This window comes from Festucalex cinctus, chromosome 20, assembly GCF_051991245.1.
Source record: "Festucalex cinctus isolate MCC-2025b chromosome 20, RoL_Fcin_1.0, whole genome shotgun sequence".
NCBI classification, from domain to species: Eukaryota; Metazoa; Chordata; class Actinopteri; order Syngnathiformes; family Syngnathidae; genus Festucalex; species Festucalex cinctus.
In genome coordinates this window covers 15,082,772-15,108,590 of record NC_135430.1, presented here as the reverse complement: position 1 = coordinate 15,108,590, position 25,819 = coordinate 15,082,772, and the positions used below count along the sequence as shown (strand labels likewise).

Below are 25,819 nucleotides of genomic sequence, written 5' to 3'. Positions count from 1 at the left end.
AATCATTATACCTCCAACTCCGTCATCGTGATTGGAGATTGTCAAAACATGTTTGCCAGGAGCTCGCACGCTTTGAAGAACTTTTTAATTGAATTCATTTGGGTCTGTTCTGCATTAAACCGCTGTTACTTTCTGTCGCGTTTCATCAGTGCCAGACCGCTCATGGCGTGAACAAAAGGACACATAACAGCTCTGCTGGAGACAGCTGGAGAAATGAAAAGGAGAAAGCTTTCAGTCAAAACATGGCAGGAAAGGCTAAACAAAGTGTCAGCAATTGGAGAAATCGAAAAAGAAAATGTAATACTGTTTGTGCAGAAATACTTTCAACAAAAGCTAAATGTGTCTGGAATGCACCATACGCGCTTGGTATGTTTTGATACGCACTGACGTGTTAGTGGAAGCAGATTTTAAACCGTGGTTGAAAAACCATTTAGCAATGAATTGGAAACACATTTGCTAGCATGTCCGATTCTCACAGCTCATTGTACAAAACTATTAGAAGTGGGTTGGTGGTGTAGAGCCTTCTTTTGTTTGTTCACTAATTCTCATTTGACATGGAAAGCGCAGTGTTTTGTTCTTCCGTCTTTTCAAAGGTGCTTTATGGCTGCTCATTCAAACCCAAAAAGTGCAAACACGTTTTTTAATACTGGCTTTGATGCAGCTTCTGACATGAAGAGGTGGCTTAAAGCAACGGTAGTCGTTACAAAAAAAAAAAAAAACAGCCAACAGAGTATAAGAGATCATGTTGCAACAAGCTCTTTTTGCCAGCATTTTCACCAGGAATGTTAGTATTGATGAAACTTAGCTATATTCTAATACTAATTGCTGCAAAACTTGAACAGCTACATGAAAAAAAAAGACCCTCATTTTCTTTTGGTAGGTTCTTTGTTTTTATAGCAATAGGACACTATCGGCTGTCACCAGCCCAAACGTAAACAAAATAAAACAAGAAAACATGCTACTCACGTTTGGAGCTGTGCAGCTGTGGGGAAATTTTTTTTAAAAAAAGACAAGTTTAGACAATGCAAAAGAATCATGTAAAAACAAACAAATAACAAAACAGAAGCATTTTTAGAAAGTGACCTGACAGCGTGATATATGATGTAGCTCCTGACAAAGCGTACGTAAACAACCACTCATCTGTGTTGTGCATTTTCTCCTTTTCTTCTTCCAGGCCACGACGACAACTTGACCTCAGCTCACCTTCAACCAGACTCTCGCAGGTGCTGCACTGAGTGCCGCTAATAACCACCACCAGAATAAATGGTCCTTAACCTAAGAGGGGGCATTAAGCAGGACATCGGAAGGGCTTAGGTTAAATGAAAATGTATTCCTTCACTTTCTGTTGTAATCACTCAATTTCTAAGCCAATGGCAGCAGCGGGAAGGAGGGCAGGAGAAGGAGGAGGTCGGACCAAAATAGCACCATCGAATAACATGCTTGCTTGGCCAAAGTGAGTCAGCGCAAGCAGCTGGTCTCGGTCTGGTGTTGTGCCTTACATGCAAATCGAAATGCAACACAACAGGATACACAGAATGATACACAGGAAATGATCTCATAGTGTCTTAACATGGATGAACAAACTAATTGATTGACTGATTGATTGATAATGTGTAACTTTTACTCTAATATGAAATTCTTAGTCCATAAAATATCTTGACTTTAAATCTCCTCTTAATGTACATACAATACTCCAAAGTGTGATAAAAACACCAAGAGAACACATTTTATCTACTGTATATAAATACAACACTGTGCTGATTTTTTTTTTTTTAATCAACTATTGAAAAAAAATATAACAGCACATGCTTGAGCTCTTTGCCATCTTGTTTCACTGCTGGCTAGGATTGCAAACGTTTCCATAGAAATTAACTCATTGGCTCCCAAAAACATAAAAATAGGTTCCATTTTAAATGTTTTGTGTCCCAAAGACGTAGTTATACGTTTTTTGTTTGTTTTTTGTTTTTTTAATGCTAGAACATACAGAAAGCTTTGATGCAGCCTCTCAACTGCAGAAAATGGGTGAAGCAATGGTAGTAATTAGAAAACGGCCGGCAGGTGGCAGCAGAGTATAAGAGATCAACCAGGGCCATGTTGCAAACAAGCTGATTTCCCCACAGTTCTAAACAGATTTGTGAATAATGATGAAACTTAGCTATATTCTAATGCTAATTGCTGCAAAACGGAAACAGATACAAATATATCCATCCATCCATTTTCTTGACCGCTTATTCCTCACAAGGGTCGCGGGGGCTGCTGGCGCCTATCTCAGCTGGCTCTGGGCAGTAGGCGGGGGACACCCTGGACTGGTTGCCAGCCAATCGCAGGGCACACAGAGACGAACAACCATCCACACTCACACGCACACCTAGGGACAATTCGGAGCGCCCAATTAACCTGCCATGCATGTCTTTGGAATGTGGGAGGAGCAGATACAAATATATCTTTTTTTTTTTTTTTTTTTTACTGATCAAAGAGGAGAGACTAATCTTTATTTTGATAGGTTCTATGTTTTATAGCAAAAGAACACAATATTCTGTGGGCCTTATAAAAGCAGTCAAAATCCAATTGCTTCAGTAAAAATAGCTGGGAGTGAATGAGTTAAATATATGAAATACATATGTTCGGATACATTTGTGAGTACGTTCAAATAAAATGGCAATTGCATTTGAACGTGCTCGCCAGTCAAAAATGTTTACTCCACATTGTCAGTTCCGCACTGACGTAGTATTGAACATCCCTAGCTATAAATATTCAAATGGAAAACAGCGCATATCTCGTCTGTTAGTGATACATTTATACATACCATTAAAAAAACAAACAGCATCAAGGCAGCTTTTAATCATGAATTGATCAATTTATTCATTCTGTCAGGACATTTTTCTTTATCGTCCCGAAGTCTTACACTAAACAAAAGAAGTGTGAGATGTTCCATTTGCTTCAACCAGAAAAGAAAAGACCGCGATGATGAAAATAGACATTCAGAGAGGACATTAAAAAGTTGATAAGACCAACTGGATAGATTGCCCAATATTTTCCCAAATGTACCTTTTGATCCTATTGGATGTCGGGCTGAGATTTACCTGTACCTGTAGGGCAATTTAAAAAAAGGTAAAAAAAAAAAAAAAGAAAAAGAAAAAGGCCTCGTCGCTTTTAAGGAAAAGAAATCCACGTTGAGCAGATGTGTTGTTGTAAAAGCTTGCATGCATGTTGACACAGGCACTGATCTTGACTTTTCAGGTCCTCTGACAGAAAGAAGACAGCATTCTGGGATGTGTGAGATCTCGCAAAAAAAATACAATAAAAAAGGCAGTAGACTGGATTTCTTTAAAAAAACAAAAAAAACAAAAAACAACACAAAAGACATTTGGATGTACACTCAATAAAACAAATAAAGATGTTCAAGTTACCAGAAATCTGCCGTGAAATGATAAAACAGCAACAAATATAAAACACAAAATAGTGGCTTTGCTCCAGGAACCTCCGACATATAATAACATTACTCTGAATACAAGCATACTCGATTGTCCAGAAGAGCTCAGCAAGCCAGTGCTGAGCAATCTGGCTCGTGTATTAAAAACCAGAAATACCAAATCACAGGAAGCTTTGAAAGCTGCTTCTCATACAAATAAAACAAACAAAGAGCAGTATAGAAAAAACAAAACAACACAACAGTACAGTCAAACCAATCACAAGAAATCTTAAGTATAATTAAGGCGAGTTAAAATATTGCAGAATGTTTTGGCCCCTGTGTCTCAAACAGACTGCCACAACAGTCACAGCTCCCACTCTTAACCACTGCATGGATTCAGAGGACGGATCAAATGATGACAGAATGACATTTGAAAAAAATAAAAAAAATAAAAAAATAATAATAATAAAGATACGTGATCCTCTTTGGAGAGATTTTATTTGGTTTAGTTTGGTCTCTTCCTCAGGAACATTTTAAAGGGAACCTCTTTAAAAATCAAAACGAAATTGGAGAAGTAAAACATAAACAATGATTATCTTTTAGAGTGGGGGCCACTTTTTTTTTTTTTTTTTTGTTCTAAAACCTGATATGACAGATGACCATGACTTGTGGGCAGAATGAGTCCCGCTGAAAGTCCTCCCCCTGATTCTGATTAAGAGCAGTCCGGCAAAAGAGATACAAAAAAAAAAACGGACCTCAAGTTGTTGTTGTATTTTTTTCTCCCCCGAACTGTCTGAAGGTCATATTAGGGAAAACATTCCCCTCAAGTGTCCCCTTGTTAGTGAAAAAGGCTGATTCAGCAATCATCTTGTCCCGAGGTCACGCCTTGAGTGTTAAGGGGCCATTTCGATCGCCCCGACAAAAGAGGGCGTGGCTTCAAACGTCCACGCCATCCTTCAAGTGATAGAGTTCCGCCATCCCCTTCACGTTTCAAACCCATTCCTGCATGGAGCGTTTGCAGTAAAGTATGTGGCGCGGCGTACCTTTCCTCTTGAACTGCACCACGGTATAGACCAGCACCAGCAGGCAGAGCGCCAGCACGCACGGGATGACAATGGCCACCGCCTTCACCGTGTTGGCCTCGTTGTCCAGTTCGATGACCACGTCCGTATTGCCGTCGCCGCCGGGCGGGCGCCCCGGCTCCGGCGGCATCAAGTCGCAACCCATGAAGTCCTTGAGGATGGAGCGCGGGTAGCCCGGCTCCACTCGGAGGAACTGGTTGCTGAACTTCCAGTACTCCTTCCCCTTGTAGAAGTAGGTGAAACCTGAGAGCGTCGCAAAACACAGTAGCCACAAGTGTTAAGCTAGCGACCATGTGTTACCAAATGTCAGCCCATTTGTAGCGTTCACAATCATTCACCACTCAGTGCGATATCAGCACCCATTGACCTCTCGCAAGGGCAATGTACAATTCTATACGACGGAATAAGGGCCTATATGACAAAATAAGAGCGTCTAATACAGGACTCTACCTACTGCATAGCAACTGACAACTTAATCATAGTGAACATAGTAACTACAAAGCAGCAACAGACTAGTGACTAGACAGTGACAGTGAATAGATAAAATACATCATCATCATAAGGGACATAGCAACTACAAATATCACAAGCGGACATAGTAATTGCATAGCACTGACATCATCAACATAAGGGATATCGTAATTGCATAGCAACTACAAAATAAGAGTGACTAGATAAAATACAAACAAACATCATCAAAAGAGACATAGCAAATGCATAGCAACTACAATATCACAAGGGGCACAGTGACAGCATAGCAACTGACATCATAAGTACACAGTAACTACATAGCAACAACAAAATAAGAGTGACTAGACAAAATACAAATACATCATCAATGTAAGGGTATAGCAACTACAAATATCACAAGGGACATAGAAAATGCATAGCAACTGACAACGTAATCATAAGAGATATAGTAGCAAGTAGGGGTGTGAATTGCCTAGTACCTGATGATTCGATTCGTATCACGATCCACAGGTCACGATTCGATTCGATACCGATTAATCCCGATACGAATTTATAAGTCGATTGTTGCGATTTTTTTTCATTTAAATTTAGAAAAATACTAATCAGTAAGCTTGTAGAGTGTAAGATTTATATGAAAATGTATTATTTATTTATCTGAAATTTCAGTCTTATAGAGGTTGTAATCTGTTTCATGTTTGAACAGCATTACAATAAAATATTAAGGCTTAATGTTCCGTTCATATAACATTCTTCCATGCTCAAGGTGTGAATCCTAACCCGAAGTCAGACGTTTTGTTGAATATTTTTCCATTAAAAATGGAAGTTTAAAAATCGATTCACACACACAAAATAAAATAAAAAATAAAAAAAGGCAATGATGATAAGACGTTGAATCGGTAAGACTACCGAATGAACAATTCTGAGCTCTTAAAAAAAAATAAAATTAAAAATCGATTGAATCGATTCGAGAATCGTGCGATGTAGTATCGCGATATAGTGCCGAATCGATTTTTTTTAACACCCCTAGTAGCAAGTGTATGCAAAGATAGTGAGTTGATTTCTCATCATGGTTCGTTCAAGGATGCAAACGTTCGGTAACAGTTTCAATGTAAAACTGCCGGCAAACATTTGCGACTTTGAATGAACCCTTACAAGAAATAATATTTGCTACCTTCACAAGGTTCTCCCCCTCGGTGGGATACGGGCTCAAGCATTGCTAAAACATGCTAAATGTCGCAAATGAGTCATGACAGAGGCAACCCGCTGGTTTTTCCATCAACATTCGTCAGAAAATTTGACCAGTTGGCGACGGGGAACCTGAAAATCTACACTTCCCACAGAAGGGCCTGTGCTGAGGTTTTATAGGACCTCAAGACTTTGAGGCAGCGTGCTAAGCAATCCGTCACCACGTTGTCTCAGATGAAACCAGAACGTTACTTAACAACTTGCTGCTATTATTGTGTGTTCTAAGTATAAATATCAAATAACACCTACGAGTAGATACAGCTGAGAGTAAATAAGCACAGAGCACAAAATGTTCCAGCTCCCTAAATGTTGACTCGTGCATCTGACTTTTTTAAGGCAACTAGCAAATTTGTCCTGTACTGTTGGCTCTCTAAAAATATTGAAGAAATGTGTGGATATATTCGACCTATATTAAGATTATCTGCCATTGTATTTACACAGGCACACTGCTTAAATAATGAAACAATTTAGTGATATAGTGAACTGTGCGTGACTTTGAGCCACTGTGCACGTTGTTAGGCAGCGAAAATGTCCCTGGAGATTAATTAAAAATAAAGCTCATTACAAAAAAAAAAAAAGCCCAAAGCTAATATCACACCAAAGCACAATAAATGTCATTCAAAAACAAGCTGCTCTGGTGTTTCTCAAACTCTTTTTTTTTTTTTTCCTTTGGAGAATGAGCGTGCAATTGTCTTGGTGTCACGCAAACAAGAAAGTCACAACGAGTCAGTGTTGATCTTTGATTCCAACCCCCCGGAGGAAGAATTCACTTGGAAACACTTGTCCCTCTGCGGGATTACTTGTGAAGACAGCAATGCAAATGCTGAGCGAGGATGAAATGAAAACATTGCATTTCTGTGCACAATGCACAAATATTCACTACAACTCACATTCGAATATGAATGAAATTGATTTAATGATATCAAGTTTGGTTTATACCGGCAAAGAATTTTCGATACATGATACACATTTTTTAATTGCCACAATGTCCTGGAAAATATATGCAATGTAAAACTGGGCATGTGACAGCTTGCTTTGCTATTTATTATTCATGCCTGCTGTTATCTGGGAAAATGAGGACTGAAATACTCTAAATGTAAATAGAGCGAACGAGATTGGACTCGGGATTTCTTCAAAATGATGGACAGGTGTAACCGATTGTCACACGGAAGGTAAAAAAAATAATGTGCTCCTAAGTGGAAATTTGCTTGTTAATAATGGTAGATCAATTCTTTTTGAGTTTTTATGAAAGGAAAGAAGGAGCCAAATGAACGTTATCTTCCATAGACGTCTCAAGGAAATTAGGAGGTTGAGACGTGTCCTCCCATTTCCCCAAAATATTTCTACCTCTTCCAACCTCGCTCCTCTAGTGATATGAGATGGGGAAAAAAATTATTTGACGGATGACGGATTTCTGTTGCTGTTTGTAAACGCCACAATTAAAACCGACGCTCAAGGAAACCGAGGTCAGCAGCCAACCAGGAACGAGCGTGAAAACAGTCCACCAATCAAGAGCGTAAACATTGCAGCGTGACGACGTCGTCGTTTTGGGTGCACGTCACTCGACGTGTGCGCTTTGCACATACGAGTTACATCACGGGCGCGTTCCGTTCACAATAGAAGTCGCATTTGTTTTTGGAATGTGAACGAGTACAAGTGTTGTCACTATAGAATATTTTTAGAATTGATTAATCAGATTTATTTTAATTTAGCATTATTGTGTATAAAAAACATTTTTCCTCCTGATTACTGCTTATGAACCAGTGATTGACGTTTATGTCGTACTTTGTATTCATATAGGAATTTAAAAAAAAGGGAGGGGGGGGGGGGGATTGATATACTAGGTCGGTCATTGGTTTCCAAAGTTAAAAGAGAATTTTGCAAATGTTTTATTTTTGATTGAACACAGAAGATAATCAGTCTTCTTTCATGGAGGACTACAAAAATTAGTGAACAATTACTGTTGATATGCTGAAATAAGAGGAATTGGACAATGTTAAATTAAAAAATGGCTCAAAACAATGACTCGATTAGTAAAAAAATCTGACGATTAATTTAATAACCAATTAATCGATTAATTTTGACAGCTCTAACGAGTACATAAAAAGATCCAAATTGGGCATCACGCCCTGCAGTGAAAAACGTAGCCTTAGGGGGCGGCCATCTTGCCACTTGCAATGACATCACAATTACTCAGAGCTCAGGTCATGACCAATCACGGCTCACCTGTTTTCTGAGTTTGCTCGTGTGACGAACACATGCTGTCCGTGATTGGTCGTTACCTGAGCCCCGAGCAACTGTGATGTCATCTTTAGTCGACAGTAAGTGGCAAAATGGCTGCCTCCTGAGATGGAGAAAAATGGTTGGACTTTGCTGCTTAATTCATATTCCACAAACAAAATACTAATCAGAATACCATGTTTAGAATAGTGGGGCTACATAGAACATATTGTAATGACAATTTTTAACTTTAAATATTAAAAGGGAGTGTGATGAGAGGTGAAACAGGAGGTGCCACTGTGCCAGGATTACATATTGCTCCAGGGCAACCTGATATGAAACCTGCGCTCGCACTCATATGTACACAGACACACGCACCGCCGCATACCCAACGACGCCACTTTATCTGGGTCGATCTCACACGCACGTGATTCCACGCCAACCTGTATCTTGCTTCAAAAAGTGTTCATGCATGTGATGAATGTGGGGACCAATCAGCCGCGCCGCCTACCCTTCACGCTCACGCTCCTCCTGGCCTCCACGGCAGAAATATTGCGCTATGTATCTGGCTGCCGACCCACAGGACAGATGGCCTGAGCATTCAGCACCACCTGCCCTGCTTTTTCCGACCAAGGTGGTGCCAAATCCGGGCACGAGCCCACCTGGCGGGATAAGCGCAACGAGGGAAGATTTTCCCGTCCGCAAACAATCGAGCGGCTCGACAGGTGAACGCTTTGACAGTTATGCAAAGCATCCCTGCGCTTGATTCAGGCCATCGGGCTAAAACTGGAAGATCCCAGCGGTGATCCCGTTCCTAATGCGCCAACTGAGCAAGGTGGTCTAGATAAACCAAATTCATTTGGGAAAAAAAAGATTGAGTAGAATGACCTATTTTCATATTCTATTAACAATCAACTTTTGCTTTGCATGCTATTATTATGCTTGGACACGTAAAAAAAAACAAGTGGGGCAGATTTCAAATCAATGCTACCCTAATTGACCTCCTGCAGAGTCAACCGGTGACCAGCTGAAATCAATACAAGCGGGCACATGAGCAACACAGCTGTTGCCAAATTACAGTATCAGGAAGGACAAATCATACCGTTGGCTTTATCGACAAAGGCCCCCTGTGGCGATTCAGGCACACCTCTCCACACGGTGATGGGTTTGGGATAGCCGGGGTCCATGGTTCGCATTTCCTCGTTGTAGCGCCAGTACCTGAAAGTGAGCAAATGGGAAAACACTATAATTATGAAAAGTTCCTTTTGGACGAAACTAAATGTATTACATTTATTTTAAATTAAAACAAAAAGGTGCAAATGTAAAAAAAATAAACAACTACTCAAAATTAGTATAGTATTAATAATCTTTTTTTTTTCCCTCCCAATTATGCTGATTATGTAATTGTGGAGTGTAATAATTGAAATTGTAATTGAAATTAATGGCACAGCCCGAGCTTAAATCATTCACGTACTCATAGATTAGGGATGTAACAATAAAGGCAATATCGTGATATCTAGAAACTAGAGCTGTCAAACGATTAATTTTTTTAATCAGATTAATCACATCTTATAATTTTGATTAATCATGATTAATCACTTAATTAAATGTGAATTCCCTGAACCCTTTCGAACCCAGGGCCAGCAGATACAATACAGCACAGGCCCTAGAATTGAACCCTGTGGAACACCTTATGTTCCATTATAGGCTACATATGAATTCATATTGCACATATCTGCTATCAACATCTGCTGAACCCGTTAAGAACCACTGGACTAAGGTGTGGAGTCACAATTGAACATCTCCTTTATCCGTTGTTACCTGTCCCCTTTAAAGAAGTAGGTCTTCGCCACATCTTCCCACCACACGGCCGTCTCTATGCTCTGAGCCGGCATGCCGTGGCCATACTGGGTGATGTCCTTAGGGTATCCGGGCTGCAACACCGTGTCCTTAAACACCCAGAATTGCTTTCCTGCAAAAGAAAAAAAAAAAAAAGAAGAAGAAATGGTGAGAAGGAAGGACAAGAAACTGTGTGTTAACATCCAGGTGCAACACGCAAAGGTGGGCAAATTTACAAGGACGGCGAGCACAAGCTTTGGCGTAAATGCCAAGCGGTAAACCTGTTGTGCTGTGCATTCGATGTTTCCTTCAATTAAAGTAGGACACACAAAGTGACAAGTTCTTCCTGTCCTTGCTTTGAGATACTATGGGAATTGCACGTAGCAACGGCTAGAGGGAATAAAAACAAGCAGCCAAAATGTGTTGAGTTTAAAAATGATACCATGAATGACGACTGTGAAAAGTTCTTTTTTTTTTTTTTGCCGTGGGCACTCAAATATGTCGCTGATAGACATTGTTAAAACAAAGTAATAAGAGAAATCAACCTCATTTCATTAGTTTGGTCAACTTTTTTACAATTTGCTCATGCAAGTTCTAAAAATGTTTTCAACAACAAACTACTAAGGTACGTTTTAAATTATGGTCACATTTTCAATTAAAAAAATAAAACTTTATAACGCAGCATCTGTCCATTTATATTGCACAGAAAACATTTGGCCAGCAAAATGCGCTTCTATTTAAATGCTACATATATTAAATGTTCTGTTCCACTTCCTTGGTTTCTTCTGTAGTGAACTACACGATTTCCTGTGGAGTAATTAGGTGAAACCGCACACTTTTAACAGCGTGACCCCAGGAAGTGCTTTTCTGAGTCACTTTCGGAGGTGGTGGGCTGAACAGGAGGAAGTGGGGGTGGTTGGAGTGCATCAGGGAAAACTGTATACAAGAATGGGCTGACTGGTAACAGTGGGGGGTGGAATTAACACAATATATGAAATATTTTGTATCTTTATATCTTACATGAAAATCAGTTCTTTTTTTTTTGCAATTCAATTTGACTCAGATTCATTTTGTGGATGAAATATTTCAGGAAACAACATTCACAACAAAGATTTTCACATCGTTGTATACATACAAATTTATGTAAGCATTTTAGAATCATTTGTGACCATCTGAAGAGATTTTTTAGTAGACTGCGTTATTAACTCTTTTACTGCCACACATTATCAAAAAATCTGTCATGTGTCATTGTAATGCCATACATCGGCAGCCCATTGAAAAGAGACAATGCTGCCACCTGCTGGCCAAAGTTAGTTGGTGTTGATTCCACAACCCAATGACCAGGCAGCACTGCACTTATACATTGCACTTAACATTGATAAAAATAAAACAAAACAAAAACGAAAAAAAACAAAAAACAAAAAAACGTAGATGACTTCATTTAACATTTATGGCGGCATACATCGTGGTTTTACTAATCGACAATCGTTATTAGACGTTTTTGGCGGTCAAAGAGCTAATTGCAATAAAATCATAGCCATAGTGATTATAACCCCTAAAAGAGTCAATGAATGAGTGTTATTTGCTACCCGCGGTGGCCTTATTTTGGAGAGGAAATTCATTTGACCCACTCAATCCATGTCACACTTCCTCTGGCCCTGACACACATTAAAAAAAACAAAAAAAAAAACACCACACCCTGGGATTAGATCCACTACCTACCCCCAAACACATAAAAATGAATTTTTAAGAGACGTCCAAGTGTTTTTCTGTATACAAAGTCCCATTCAAAAGCATTACAAGGTATCAGCAGTTGAAAGCTAAATGTAAACAATGATTTAGTTTAATCTCAGAATGACAAACCTATTCGTCAATTCATTTTTTTTTTTAAATAGAAAATGTGTATACAAAATGACTTAGAGGAGAACATGACCTCTACATGTAGTGCCTCCCTACTGTATTTATTTTGTCAATGTGAGGAATCACAGTGTTGTATTTTGCTTTCTGGTCAACTTCTGAACGAGGACAGCCAAAAGTAGGACTCATGGGAAATCAGCTGTGTATTCCAAGTGAATAGAGACCATGCACTGGTATAAATGTAGCAATTCTGTTGTTAGCCAGCCTGGGAAGATAGCAGGGTGGAGAAAAGGCACACAAGCTTTTGGCGCACACTGCCCAAGTCGTGTGCGTTTCCAGGAATTGTTGGGTTTTGAAAATAGAAATGGGGTTGAGTGAAGATTTGTAGCCCGCTTTCATCGCCTACCTAAGCTTCGGCCTCATACATATTGATACATACAACAACAATATAACTGCCGTGCCGTCATTTCCAAGACTATATTAATTTGAGCTAGAGTTCAAGATTTAAAGAGAGACATTAATACCGCGAGCACTAAGCTCAGTATCAACATTATTAAAAGTCAAAGCTTGAGGATTACGTTGGATTTTCCAACCAAGTGAGCAAAACATTACTTTAATCTTTTCAGATTTACAGTGAAATAAGATCAAGGGAGTTCCCTCCGTGATAACAAAGAGTAAAGATGAATACAATACTAAAGACAGGAGTCTGTTGTTTTTTAAGAGACGCCATACACAGCCTAAAATAAAACATCTCACATAAGTTATTTAACGTTTGTGGTTGCATTAAAAGTCAAGTGGGCAACATTGGACCAAGATGTAAACAAGACACACAGAGTGGAGACAAAAATAATGGTGGTAGTAAAAAACAAACAAACAAAAAAAACAACAAAAAACAGTCTTACCTTTGAAGAAAACAAATTTGCCCTCACTGTTTTCATAGACGGCATCGATTTTTGGTGGCAGGCCCCTCCAGAAAACACTGATGAGCATGGGGTACCCAGGCATGACTGCATTATCTCTTACTCGCCAAAACCAGTGGTCCTAAAAGACAAAATGGCATTTTTAACGCATGATTACAATTTGGGGATTTGTATGCTGATTACAACAAAATTGGCATGCTGATTCCAAAATTGCAAGATTTTTTTTTTCTAGCAAGTTAAGTTAGTTTGCCCTCTAGATAAGAACAATTCCACTGATTAACCATAGTAAGACTGAAGTAAGACAAGCCGATTATGATTGCGATCAATTACAGCTACGTGGAAGCTTGTTGTGCAGTCATAATTGAGGCGTGTAACCTCGTAACCATGTGCATACTGTTACAAGTTCTATTTTGTTTCATGCTGTTCTTTTTTTTAGTTCTCAAAGCCTGCAATTATTTATTTACATACATACACATTTATTTCATGTTTATTTATTTATTTATTCTAAAGAAAACTGGGATCCTATAGCTTAAAAACTTGACGTGATGGAGAAAAACAGATCAATTTTGGATTTCGCATCCCCCCAAAAATAGTGAAAAACAGCTGTCAGACCTAACTCAATAAAAAAAATGTGTCCCGCAGTGTTATTATTATTATTAAGTTATTATTAAGTTATATCAGCCAAGGTTATGTTAATTTTATTTGTGTGGAACCTAATTCCCCTGCCCCCTCCATTTTTTCCCCAATAAATAAAGTCGATTTTTGGTAAAGGTTTTGTATTTTTTATTTTTTATTTTTGCAGTATATGAACCTGCCAAATTTTATGAGATTAGATTGAAATGTGCTCCATCCAAACATTGAGTCATTGATTTTACATGTGAAAACATTTAGCTCCCCAAGGTCTTGTACAGTATTTCTCTCTATCTAATTATTATGCCTCAAGCATCATTTTAACAAATTACTCCAAGGAGCCAGCTTGGTATGACCTCACATAAAATTTTGATAGAAGAACTCACAATCCATAAAATACATTAGGTTTCACTTCTTCAGAATGAAAATATTCAGAACAGTTTTAGCAGAATCTGTCCCAGGCACAGCACTAATGGGTGAAAAATAATTTACAAAATGTGAAACTGTACATTTTAGGCCAAATTGTTCCACCTGGATCATCACATCAATTCAGAGATTTCCTGGTTAGCCCATCTGTTGCAAAGCAAACAGAAGTTGAAGATTGTATGGGACGGGTGGGTGGTCACGTGCACGTTTGGAATCTCAGATTTCCGTTTGGAATGGAAGGTGTGTCTTTTTGATGAGGGATGAAATTTGACGCCAACATGAGAGTCGGGGGAGACCCAGCTGTGAAAGCCATTTGGACTCGCTCAAGAAGTCCCACCCTTTGGCAGAAAAACACTCCATCACATCTTCTCAACACATTATACATTCAGGACAAAAAGAGATTTGGAGTTGATGTGGAGCAGGATGCAAGCACACAAACACACACATACAATGAAGGCTACATCAATAGCTGATTAAACAAAGTGTCTCTGCTACTCTTTTTTTTTTTTTTTCTCTCGCCATCTAATCCAATTGTTTCCCTGGAACTCTGCACTCTGCTGGACACTTCTCCCCTTTCTTTGCTTTTAACCTTGTTCTCTCTCCCTAACCTTCTCAATTCCTTCTCTGATCCTTTGCCTCACTCACTTTAAACCCACAGCCTCCATAGATGGACACCGCTTCCCAATTTCTTTCGTATAAGGAACAGAAAAGTCATTGGAAACAGATTTAACTCTGAAATCTGACCTTTCTGAATCCGCTTGACTTAATAAAAGAGAAAAAGTGCTTTTCTCCACCCCAACATCCAATACTCCCGCTAGGAAAAGAAAGCTCAGTCAAGAAAGCTTACAAAGCATTTCATCAGCAGATTGGTAATTGTAGAAATATCAGTTCCCCAAAGATTGAAGTAAGAGTATACTGTACTGTATTTGGGCGTGATTGTCTTATATATAAATAATATACGACTCGATCCCAATACAGCTAAGATAGACTACTGTATTTCCTACCAACCTGAAATTCCTTCCTTTTAAATTTTAAACCTGTTTGCACATAATTTCCCTATTTCCTAGTGCAGGGGTCAGCAAAAAAAGTAATTTTATTTATTTATTTATTTTTTAGGCAATTCTGGTAATTTTCTGGCTTTCTTCTTTTGTTTTTGGGCATTTTATCATTGCTTTTTGAAAAAAAAATTCTGCCTTTTTAAAAACTTAAATTCCCTGACACATTTGGCAATTTCATGTAGGGCTGTGCAATTACCAGTAATTGAAATTTAATTACAATTTCAATTATTACTATACACAATTACAAAATCGGCATAATTGTAAACAGAAATATAAGATTATTACGTAATATTAATTTTGAGTTTTTTTAAATTTCTACATTTGCAACTTTTTTTTAAATTTTAAAATGAATTTAAAATTAATGAATCTTATTTATAATTACAGTGTTTTAAACAAATGTATTCATCTTAATTTTTTTTACATGTTTAATTATACATTTTCTTGTTTTGTACCAAAAAACAAATGATTGTCCGAATGGTGCTTTCAATTATTACTAAATTAATGATGATGAATATTTCAAGGCCCTAATTTCATGGACATTTTATTGTAATTTTCTGATATTTTTTTTTTGTGGACATTTTAAGGTAATTTATTAAAACTTTTTCATATACTTTTCATCTCACTTTTTATAACGATTCGAAAAAATTTGAACTGACATTTTTCGAATGTTTAATTATTCCTTTCTTTATTTTATCATGAATTCATTTAAAGAATGTTTTATCTAAAAAATACAAATAAATATATTCAAAAACAATTGTCTACTATTTTTTTTTAGTGCTCTACAGGGACGCATAGGAGAGGGACTAAAGAGGCTCCAAATCCGCAGGATGCAGACCCCTGGCCAAGTAACTAGAACTGCACTGAATGCGTACACTGGATATTGCAGCTTCAAGTGCGCTTCTGGTGACAATTTCAAGGAACAGTCACCATGCAATGATAGCCAGAGAAAATGGTAGCTTTGACATTTTGGAGATGTAGTTCAGCATTAACTGGTGACACTGAACCGCTTGGCGGTACGCCACCATCTGTGAACCTTACATGACCCTCTGCTACCCAAGCAGAAAAATGATCAACTGTAAAACAGCCACTATAATGACTCCTCATCTTGCTCTGTAGTTTAACTAGTTTATAAAACAGGCTGTTGCCAGCATCAATACTGAGAACAAAGTGCAACATATTATTATAGAGAAATGTGTTTTCTGCTTTTTTTACGCACTTAGTAGGGAGATGTGGCTACTGCAAATTCACTCATATGTAATAAGGTGTAAGCAATTTTCTCCAAGGACTAAATCGTGCAGGGATTTAATGGAATTAAGGGAATGTATAAATGGTAATAAATGGTTGGATATTAATTCCTTCCTCAGTTTGTAATCTTGCACTACACCAAAAACAATTGAGACAATCAAATCAAGCAGTTGCCCTCGGAGGAATAAAGGGTGAGAAAGTACAGACACTCGGCAAAGAGACGCAACTAATGTCTGAAGATGATCATTTGGAGAATGCTGAATACATATACTGTAGGTCACTGACATTGTTATGCAGTTACATCAACAATATACTGTAGGTTTAAAAACTGATTTATTATCTTTGGCTATAAAAATGCACTGAGTGAGAAGGAAGATGGAAAACAAAGTCTTCTCTTCCTCTTACCTCCACAAGACTCTTATTTAACCAATTAATACTATTTATAACCGCCCCCTACAAAACAGTCACACATAAAGCATGAGAGGCACTCTTTATCCTCTGTGTGCGCAACACAAGGCTGCGTTGTGTGTTGCCCCAAGGTTTTTCTGTGTTCCTTGCTGCTTGGTGCTGTGGTCTTGAGCTCACAAGCTTCGACCAAGGATAAAGCTGCATTAAGGGACACGTGTGGTTTTCTCTTGTGCTGGGGAAAGAGCCACGCTGCTTTGTGAGAGAAACTACAACTGTTGTAGCATGTATAGTGGTTCTTTTGACAGTGAAAAAAAAAACACTATTTGTTTTCCATTTTGTCAAGTGTTTTGTCAGCTGGCCCAGTGTAACTTGAAAATTAGTGATAGACCAATGTTTTGTTTTGTTTTTCAAGGCAGATACCGATACGATTATTAGTACAGTACTGAGTGAGACTGATAACTGATATTTCAAGCAGATATTCATTTGCAGTAAAAGAGAAAATATTAGCATTTTGACAAATAGCACTAATAATCGGCACAGCCGATATTTGGTCTATCTCTACTGAAAATATCATTTTGTTTGGCATAGTTGTCAAATAGTACATATTTTTAGTGGCCAAAATTATCAAACAAACAAAATAACACAAAAAAAGATACCAAAAAGCATTTTTCGGACATTAACATGACACAAAGTGCTGCTTTGGCTTTTTTTGTGACTGCTAAGGCTTTTTGAAAGCGCTATATAAATGAAGATGACTTGACTTGACTCATATCTTTGAACATCTAACTATTTATGGGTTCGAGACAGACATGACATTTTGGATTTCTTAATCTTGTAGGTCATCCTAACCACAGGCCTGATCAAAGCACAGCGTAGACTTTTAATACCCTGTAGTTAAGACTAGACCTGAAATACGACTAAAAGTCTAAAACAAAACTTCTGTACAAATAACTTGTCATGTGTTACTGTGAAATTGTCTCAGGAATGTTAAGGCCATGCTCCTTTTTTCATGATAGTACTTAGAGGGCTCTATTTGAAAAGAAAAGCGGTAAGTTAGCTTACAGTACTACACTATCCCAGTTTTTGGTTACCTTAAAGACAAACATCTCTCTCCTTAGTATTGCCAAGGTGTTGAAACTTCCATCGCAGATGTTGGGTTTCGAATTGGGATGGGATGGTCTATCACCGGGGGGCAGCCTTGGAGGCCTGGTCTGTCGGTCTGGTTTACGTGGATCTGACGGAGGATGGGAGCGAGCAGGGGGCACCGTTGGCAAAGGCTTGGTGGGCTGTGGGAGCTTGTCAGGCGGCCCTGGAGAAAATATAGTCAAATTATCAGGATTTGCATTTTGTTTTCAATCACAATGCTCCAGTATAACTACACATCAGCCTAAATATTAATCTTACTTTGTTCGAGATACTGAATTCCACCAGTTTCTGATGCATAACGACCGAAACTTTCTTTATTGAAAAATAAAACCTTTTTTTTCCCAAATTAAAGATGTAGGTTTACTGGTTAGCAAAATGAACAACAGGGAGAGTAGCCTTTTCATCAAATCTGGCTCTCGTCACCTTGAATTCAGAAAGCCTTGTGTTCTTTTATTCTCCATCTCCATGCAGCTTAAAGAAGTGTTCGTTTCGTTTAGCTCGATAGTTAGTTGTGCAGGACTAGAATTGTTCAACTTGGCATTGCAAATCATGCAGTTAGGACACCGACTCACATCACTCAACTATGCAAAGAATACAGCAGAGGCCCCAGACTTGAACCCTGTGGAACACCATAAGGTACAGTTGTACGTGTGAATTCATATTGCAGGTATTCATTCGACCACTTTCTTTTTTTTTTGCTCAACATAGTATGAAGGGATAACAATAAATAATGATATGGCCAAGCGGGGTGTATCATCACAAATCATTTGAGTCAAGTGTCTTGACACACACCAAATCCCTGAAGTTTGGTGTACCCAGGTTAAGAAACACTGGCCTAAATTGATCTTTGATTTCAACTAAGATAGGCCTATATCAGAAAATAATTATAATAGGGGAAAAAAAGTATCTACCACTACTTCTACTAATACTAAATTTTTAACCTTAAAAAAAAAAAAAAAAAAGACACCGGAAAACTGTAAACTGTAAAATAAACAGTGTATACATTTCTCTCAAAATTTGCCTTGGCCTTGGCATCCCTTAATATTCATGAATAACATGAGAGCAGACTGAAGAACATAAATCCGGAGAGTACAAAGAGAGCAGGAGAAAGGAGGACCATGAGTGGGTTGCGAGTATAAATAATTGAACATATGATGGTGCAAAGATAACATTCCCTGTGAATGTGGAAAAGAGGATATGACGTTGACTGGGTTCAAAAGATGTAGGAATATGTAATATTAATATGGAAGATGCAAATGTGACACAAAATGTCCCACCTTCAAACCATATAACAAGTAACCATGAGTAATTGCCTATAAAGTTACTGTAAAAAAAAGATCTAATGATTATTAGTGGAACGAATGAAAAGAAGATTAAGGAAAGAGCAATTGTTTAAGGGAAGCAGGCAATCTACAGAGAACAGACGGAAGACATACTACACATCAAACTAATTGAATGACAGGCCAATCAGAGGATTAAGAGGAGGGCAGACATCTTCCGGTCCACAAAACTGATCGTCTGCTTTTACATGAGAGGGATTCCTTTCACTGACTGAATTAAATCCTGTGAAATACATCCCAGATTAGAGGAGGCAAAGCGCTCTGCAGTTATGTAAGCATGAGGGGAGATCACAGTCAGCTGGACACTCAAAGGCATAAACTGGCAACATCACGATGCCATGATGAGCTCAAATCTGCATAAAGCTAAATACTACACAGAATTTTTGCTCCACTTTATAATTGTACGAAGGTGGAATACACCAGAAAGCTAATACCACTGGTGTGATGATTAACACAGTTATGTGCACTCCTAGGCAACTGTTTTGTTTTGTTTTTTCCCCCCCGAACCAAAAACATTATCAGCCCGAGCTTAGTTTTAGGAGCGGATGCCAAAAGGCAAGACTGGAGGTGTATTTGCTTGTGATCAAGATAAGACAGAACTGTTTAGTGAGAATAACAAATGAATATAAGTCGCTCATGGCAGTCAAACAAAAATAAACAGAAACCTTATTAGCGTAGAAGGAGCCTAAAGGACTCGTTTTGCAAATTAAATCAGACGTGACTCCAAGACGTGTTAGACACAACTTATTTGCCTTGGCTATAACATAAATATGGTCACTGGCAGGTTCAGGAGAGCGCTGATATTTTTTCAACAAGGTGTTTGTACTGCTCAATTGGTAGGTAGAAAGGTGAAATGAATGCCGAGCCAGAGGCCACGATGTGTAATCTCAATGCGACAAAAGTGCTTAAGCCTTAATTACTCTTGGTATTAACATGTAGTGTGGTCTGCGTCTCGATGTTAGCTGACTAATGGCATCAGCTTCATAGGTTCTCACATGCCAATCGGACATTAACCTATTTTATCTTAGCTGTCAATTGTTGGGTTAGCTTCAAAATAAACCTTTAAATGGATGTCTTGAATGTTCACGGGAAGTTCACGTGCCTTCTGCCTCTCGTGCCAATTTAACTGTGAAGCAACTATGAAGCAGTTTTCACCTTGTAGTTTGAAAGCCTGTTAATTCCATACCATACGAGAGAAAAGTTATCGTCAATAGTAATTGTAGTAACATTTGCAAGGGGAAAGTGAAGTGACTTAACATGCTTGTGTGCATTTTTCAGCGCTGAATGCGGTCATGCAGCGCAGAGTGCATTTACATCGGGCTGAGAGCCAATCACAAAGCAAGAGTGGTCGCAACTGTCTTAATGATAGAATGCCATTTCATTTTTATGGTCTTCATGAAGTAAGCATGGCATGGCTTGTTGATTCAAGTCACTTAAATTTTTAAAGGGGAAGTCAACCTTAAACATTTCTTGACAATAATATGATACATGTGTGATCTCACTAGTTTAAACACGACATTCTGATTAATTTTACATTTGCGGAATATGAGTTATAAAGCAAAATACACCCGTTTGTATCCATCTCAGGGGGCAGCCATTTTGCCACTTGCTGTCGACTTAAGATGACATCACAGTTGCTCAGGACTCAGGCAACGACCAATCGCAACTCAACTGTTAAAAAAAAAACTAAAACTGCTGGCTTTTGCTGATTAACTCATATTACACTAACACAATATTAACCAAAATCCCATATTTAGACTTCTTGTTAATATATATTTTTTGGGGTTGACTTCTCCTTTAAAGTTCAATACAATGCAGGGTGCAACATGGGGACCAATCAATATCAATTTTTCGATATAGTTATGATATAGTTTTCTGTGTAGCAAATTATGACATCATCTGTGTACAACATAGATGGTTTGGGTACATGAAGGAACTGATGATTTTTACTGATGCTAGAAGGGCAATAATTGGCCGATTAATCAGTCGCGTTTCAATCATAACCAGGCTCTGCAAAAAAGACAGACTCTTGCCCACCTCAATCTTAAAATTTTGAGCCAATTCTGATTCCATCCCCCCCATTACTCATTTTCTATACTGCTTCTCATCATTAGAGTCTGAGTTGAGCCGAAGCCTAATACAAATAACTTTAAATGAGGGCAATGTACAACCTGGACTGTTTGCCAGCCAATCGCAGCCAAATGTGATTCCAGTAACCCCAATTCAATTTCACAAAAGGCAATTTTGCACAATTCTCTCCGTTTTCCTTCCACCTCACTCACCAATTTTCATACCCACACATTAATCTTCTCCCATCTCACCATGCATCACTACATTTGTCTGACCAATTTTCCTACTCACTCAACTTCCCATTGATTTAAACTCTGAAGGTCCCACCACTGACCTTATTTAGATTCAACTTTGAGCATTACCACGTGAAAAAAAGGGAAAGAGGCCAATTGCTGGGGGAACAGAGACAGATACCGTGAGAGGAGCTGCTGCCACTTGTCCTGCCCTTCAACTCTGAGTACAAGAGAGAGGTGGAGGGAGAGGAGTAAAACACAAGAGGGATGAGGAGAGATTTGATCCCTTGCCCAGGTCTGTCACTCCCAAAGGTACGTACCCTAGTCATGTAAACAGATGGCAGGGCTTTGTGGCTGTGTGTGTGAGAGAAAGAGAATGTGTGCAGCCATTCGTGTGACAGCGCGCTGTCATCTCGATGGAGTGTAACTGGTTTACAGTCTCAACAGCTATGAGGGACAATTCTGTTACTTCCCACCAAGTTGTGTCACAACTCGGATGAGAAAGTGAGCATATGAAGACAAAAACAGTAAAAATGTGCCATCTAAGAGTTTCTCCAAGTATAAATCACCTGTCAATAAATTGAGGACAAATTAGATCTTCTGAGAAAAAAACAATTGAAGAGCATCTCGAAAATATATGATCATACAAAACTTAAGACTGTGGTCAGCTTTTATGAAGGTTCCTATAAGTTTTATGTCACTATTTGATGCTGCCACCCTAAGGTTACACCAGCTTTAAGAGAGGACAAAGTACTGCTATAAAGACCTAGCCTCACCATAAATCTTCTGGATGCCCAGCAGATCATCCATAGGCAGTTTGAAGTTCTCAGTGTCCATGTATTGGTAGAAAGGAGCCATGATTGCTGTGGGGTCATTGGAGTGTTCCAACCCAAGAGCGTGGCCGAGCTCGTGGACCGCCACCAGGAACAAATCGTTCCCTAAAAGTTGGATGGAGAATAGAGGGACAGTGATATCAGTCATTGTGGGATTCAGAAGGTTTAAGTCACTTTTGTTTTTTTTAATAACATGCCAACATCCTGACAGTAAAATTCATAATCAGGGATTTCCCTGACTATTAAAACAAAGAATTGTGTAATAAAAAGAAACAATGCGATCCTAAGATGGTAAATTGACTGCTTTTTATATAGAGCTTTTATCTACTCCACATGGTGTCCAAAGCGCTTTACAATGCCTCACATTCACGTACACATTCACACATCAGTGGTCGCTTGCTCCCATGCAGGGCACTGCATTGGGATTCAGTGTCTTACGCAGGACATTTTGACATGGTCACCAGTGGTGAAGCACGAACCCCCAACCTCACGGTTGGGAGACGACCACTCTACCACTGAGCCATGCCGCCCCTCCTTGATTCGTGGATCTTGGTTGATCCAAAATGAAGTGAATGTGGCTGTACAAACATGGACAATTTATAAATGTCTGCACCTAATTGAGGGGATTGCGTAGCAAGCTACAGTACACAGACAGAGCAGAGCACGCTACACAGAAACAAGAGCCGTCCGCGCATACGTTGTAATTAGTGTGCAGTTGCGGTTAACCAAAGCGGTTCTGAACTTTTGACTTAGGAACACTCTGTGGTCGACAGCCAACCCCCAGTTGAATTCATTCTGGATTTAACAGCCCCTCTCAATGACGCTAAATCCCTTTAATTTACATCACATAGACCAAAACGTTTCTCAGATGTGAGCATGGATTCATTTTCATTGTCAAGAAACTTATGAGTATTAAATTGGATATGGACAGTTGTGTAAAGCTGTAAAGCACTTTCGAAAATAACGTAATACTCAACTTCAAAAGAGAACAGTGCTTTGTAATTACAATTTGCAACCAGGGAGGTCAAAAAAATCCCAAATATTATGTCATATTTCATTAAAAAGGCTTGGCATTGTTTCAAAGAAAGTCATGGCTTTTAAAAGTTGAGATTATGTTGTGAAATTGAGGGAAAATTTATGCAAGCTTGTAAGACTGAACAAGTGTCTAGGGATTAGGTTTAAAGCAAATAAAGAGAGACGGGGGAGCGAAAAGGAGATAAAGAGAAAAAAAAGAAATGGCTCAGTGATTCTAGAATCAGCTATATGAGAAACATCACACCGCTTTGCAGCCAAAAACAATTGTTAAGGCCATTTCACAGGATACTCAATGTTTTTATCTGAATGTGACACACGAGACATGCATTTAGAATACTTTAAGTCACTACTAGTCTGTAACTCATACAATATTTTTAGCTGTAAACTAAAAAAGAAACAAATCTAAGCTTGTAACTGTCCTGGGAAATTTTAGATTTCTTATAACGTTTTTCAATGTGTTGCTAGACAATCAATAGCAGAAGAGATGACAGGAGAGCAAGTCCACTATTTCCACAAGCAGAATGAAGGACAACACAAGCAACTGATTTAGTCTGTTTATACCACTGTTTTATTCCTCCTACTTTGATAACTACAAGATGAATTGTAAAATTGCATATTTCTCCACCCTCAACTCTTCGGCCTCCTGGGGCATTTCAGGTTAGTGGTGTCACTTTATTTTAGTTGCTAACATAAGTCATGCTGTGTAAGACAGGGATGTCCCGCTGGCTGTGGGCTCCATAAACAAAGCCAAGGCGACTTGGTTACAGCCTCGCGAATGGTAAGGATACGAGACAGGTGTGAGATGGACAAAGGGAAAGAAGATGGTGTGCAAAGTCAAAAGAAAAGGTGAAAGAAACAAGGTGAGAAGAAAAAAAAACATCAAGGGACAAAAGCAGTGAATAGGAAAAATACGTGTGAAGTGAATCTCGTCTATTCATGGTTTGTTATTTACAAATTCACCAATTCAAGGCTAAACGGCTATTAAAAAGCTCAAGCATCTGTGAAATACCTATTTTAAAAACGTTTATAGTTACTCTGCAGTGGACTACCGCCATTCGTCATTGGTCCAGTACCCAAATAGTAAGACATCAAGACAATACAGCCGATCACCGATTTTGCATAAAATGCTAAATATTGCCCAATCCCGATCCAGCTGATTAGATAAACGTAAAGTCTAATATAAATGAAGATTCAAGTTAAGCTGGATAGTAGAAGCAGATAAAAATATAAACACCAGCAAACTTTTCAGTTTATCTTCAGTTATGTCTTAATTTTAAAAGATGGAAGTAATGGATAATATTACATATACGTTTGACCTCCCTCTCTTTCTTTTTACCCATACCCATGACCCTCCTGTAATTGACCACAAATGCAACAAAAAAAGGAAAGAAAAAATAGGGAATAGGATTAGTAGCTGGCCTTTGATAGCAAATAATGACCGAAGTATATTTTCAAGTTTAAAAAAAAAAAGAAAAAAAGTCTAACTAGACCACACAACACAAAAGGGGAGTTAACGGGTTGATTGATGACCAGGCGAAGCTTTCTGTCTTCTCTCAGTCAAGTAAACATGGGTTGTGATTAGAAACCAGAGTCCTTTACTTGCTCTTTCTCCATAATTTACAAGAAGCACCCTATACATGCCACTGCTGCAACATCCCATCCGCTGGCTGGGGGCACATGTGACGTGGGAATACGAGCATCTGACATAAACACGCACAAGATAAACACTCACAGGCCCACAAATCAGATATGGGGCCCCTGATGATGCGGTCTGTCCAAGTGTAATAATTTAGATTGTCAGCCTGTAATCCTCTGTTAACTAAGCTCCACTTTTGATGTGGGCTACAACCAAGATCTTATAGGCCTCATCGATTATATATAAGATTCCCTTTCATGTTGTCACGTAACTAAAATTGTTTGAGGGAATCATATTTTCCCCAATGTGAACAAAATGTTAAGTCTACTGAACACAAAGCCCAAAGTCATTACAATACTTTTCTGTGTGGCCTAAATTGCTTCCCAGTGTTACGCTTCAACAATTCCCCTAAGAGACTTCACCCTTGACAATTTGCCTCTAGAACTGGCCTTGGAAACTTGTGCCACACAACACCAAAGGGGGGTAATTGCATTCCCGTGTTGTTTTCTGTCTCCAAGTGTGCTGAAAACATTTTTAAAAGTTGTTCCTCACGCAAGAGTGAAACTACACAATGCTTATTGGCAGAAACAAACACTTAGTAGGATCCCAAATAGAGTGTGCTAAATTTGTGTCAACAGATTGTGTGCGATGTTGGCAACAGGCGTAAAAGCAAAAGGAAAAATAGTAACACACACACACACACACACAAAAAA

The 25,819-nt window shown here is 38.7% G+C and overlaps 1 protein-coding gene across 3 annotated transcripts in view; it reads right to left on the bottom strand.

Moving 5' to 3' along the window:
- Window positions 1-3,891: 3,891 nt before the first annotated feature.
- The window catches only part of mmp16a (matrix metallopeptidase 16a (membrane-inserted)), a 79,435-nt gene continuing 57,507 nt past the window's right edge, over window positions 3,892-25,819 (bottom strand). For all 3 annotated transcript variants that reach the window (XM_077508736.1, XM_077508734.1, XM_077508735.1), the window contains 6 exons: window positions 22,379-22,540; window positions 17,905-18,122; window positions 13,029-13,167; window positions 10,252-10,402; window positions 9,533-9,648; window positions 3,892-4,737 (listed from right to left, as the gene is read on the bottom strand). In XM_077508736.1, the coding sequence (XP_077364862.1) occupies window positions 4,403-4,737; window positions 9,533-9,648; window positions 10,252-10,402; window positions 13,029-13,167; window positions 17,905-18,122; window positions 22,379-22,540 (1,121 nt within the window). In that variant the 3' untranslated portion in view covers window positions 3,892-4,402. The remainder of the gene's footprint in view (window positions 4,738-9,532; window positions 9,649-10,251; window positions 10,403-13,028; window positions 13,168-17,904; window positions 18,123-22,378; window positions 22,541-25,819) is intronic.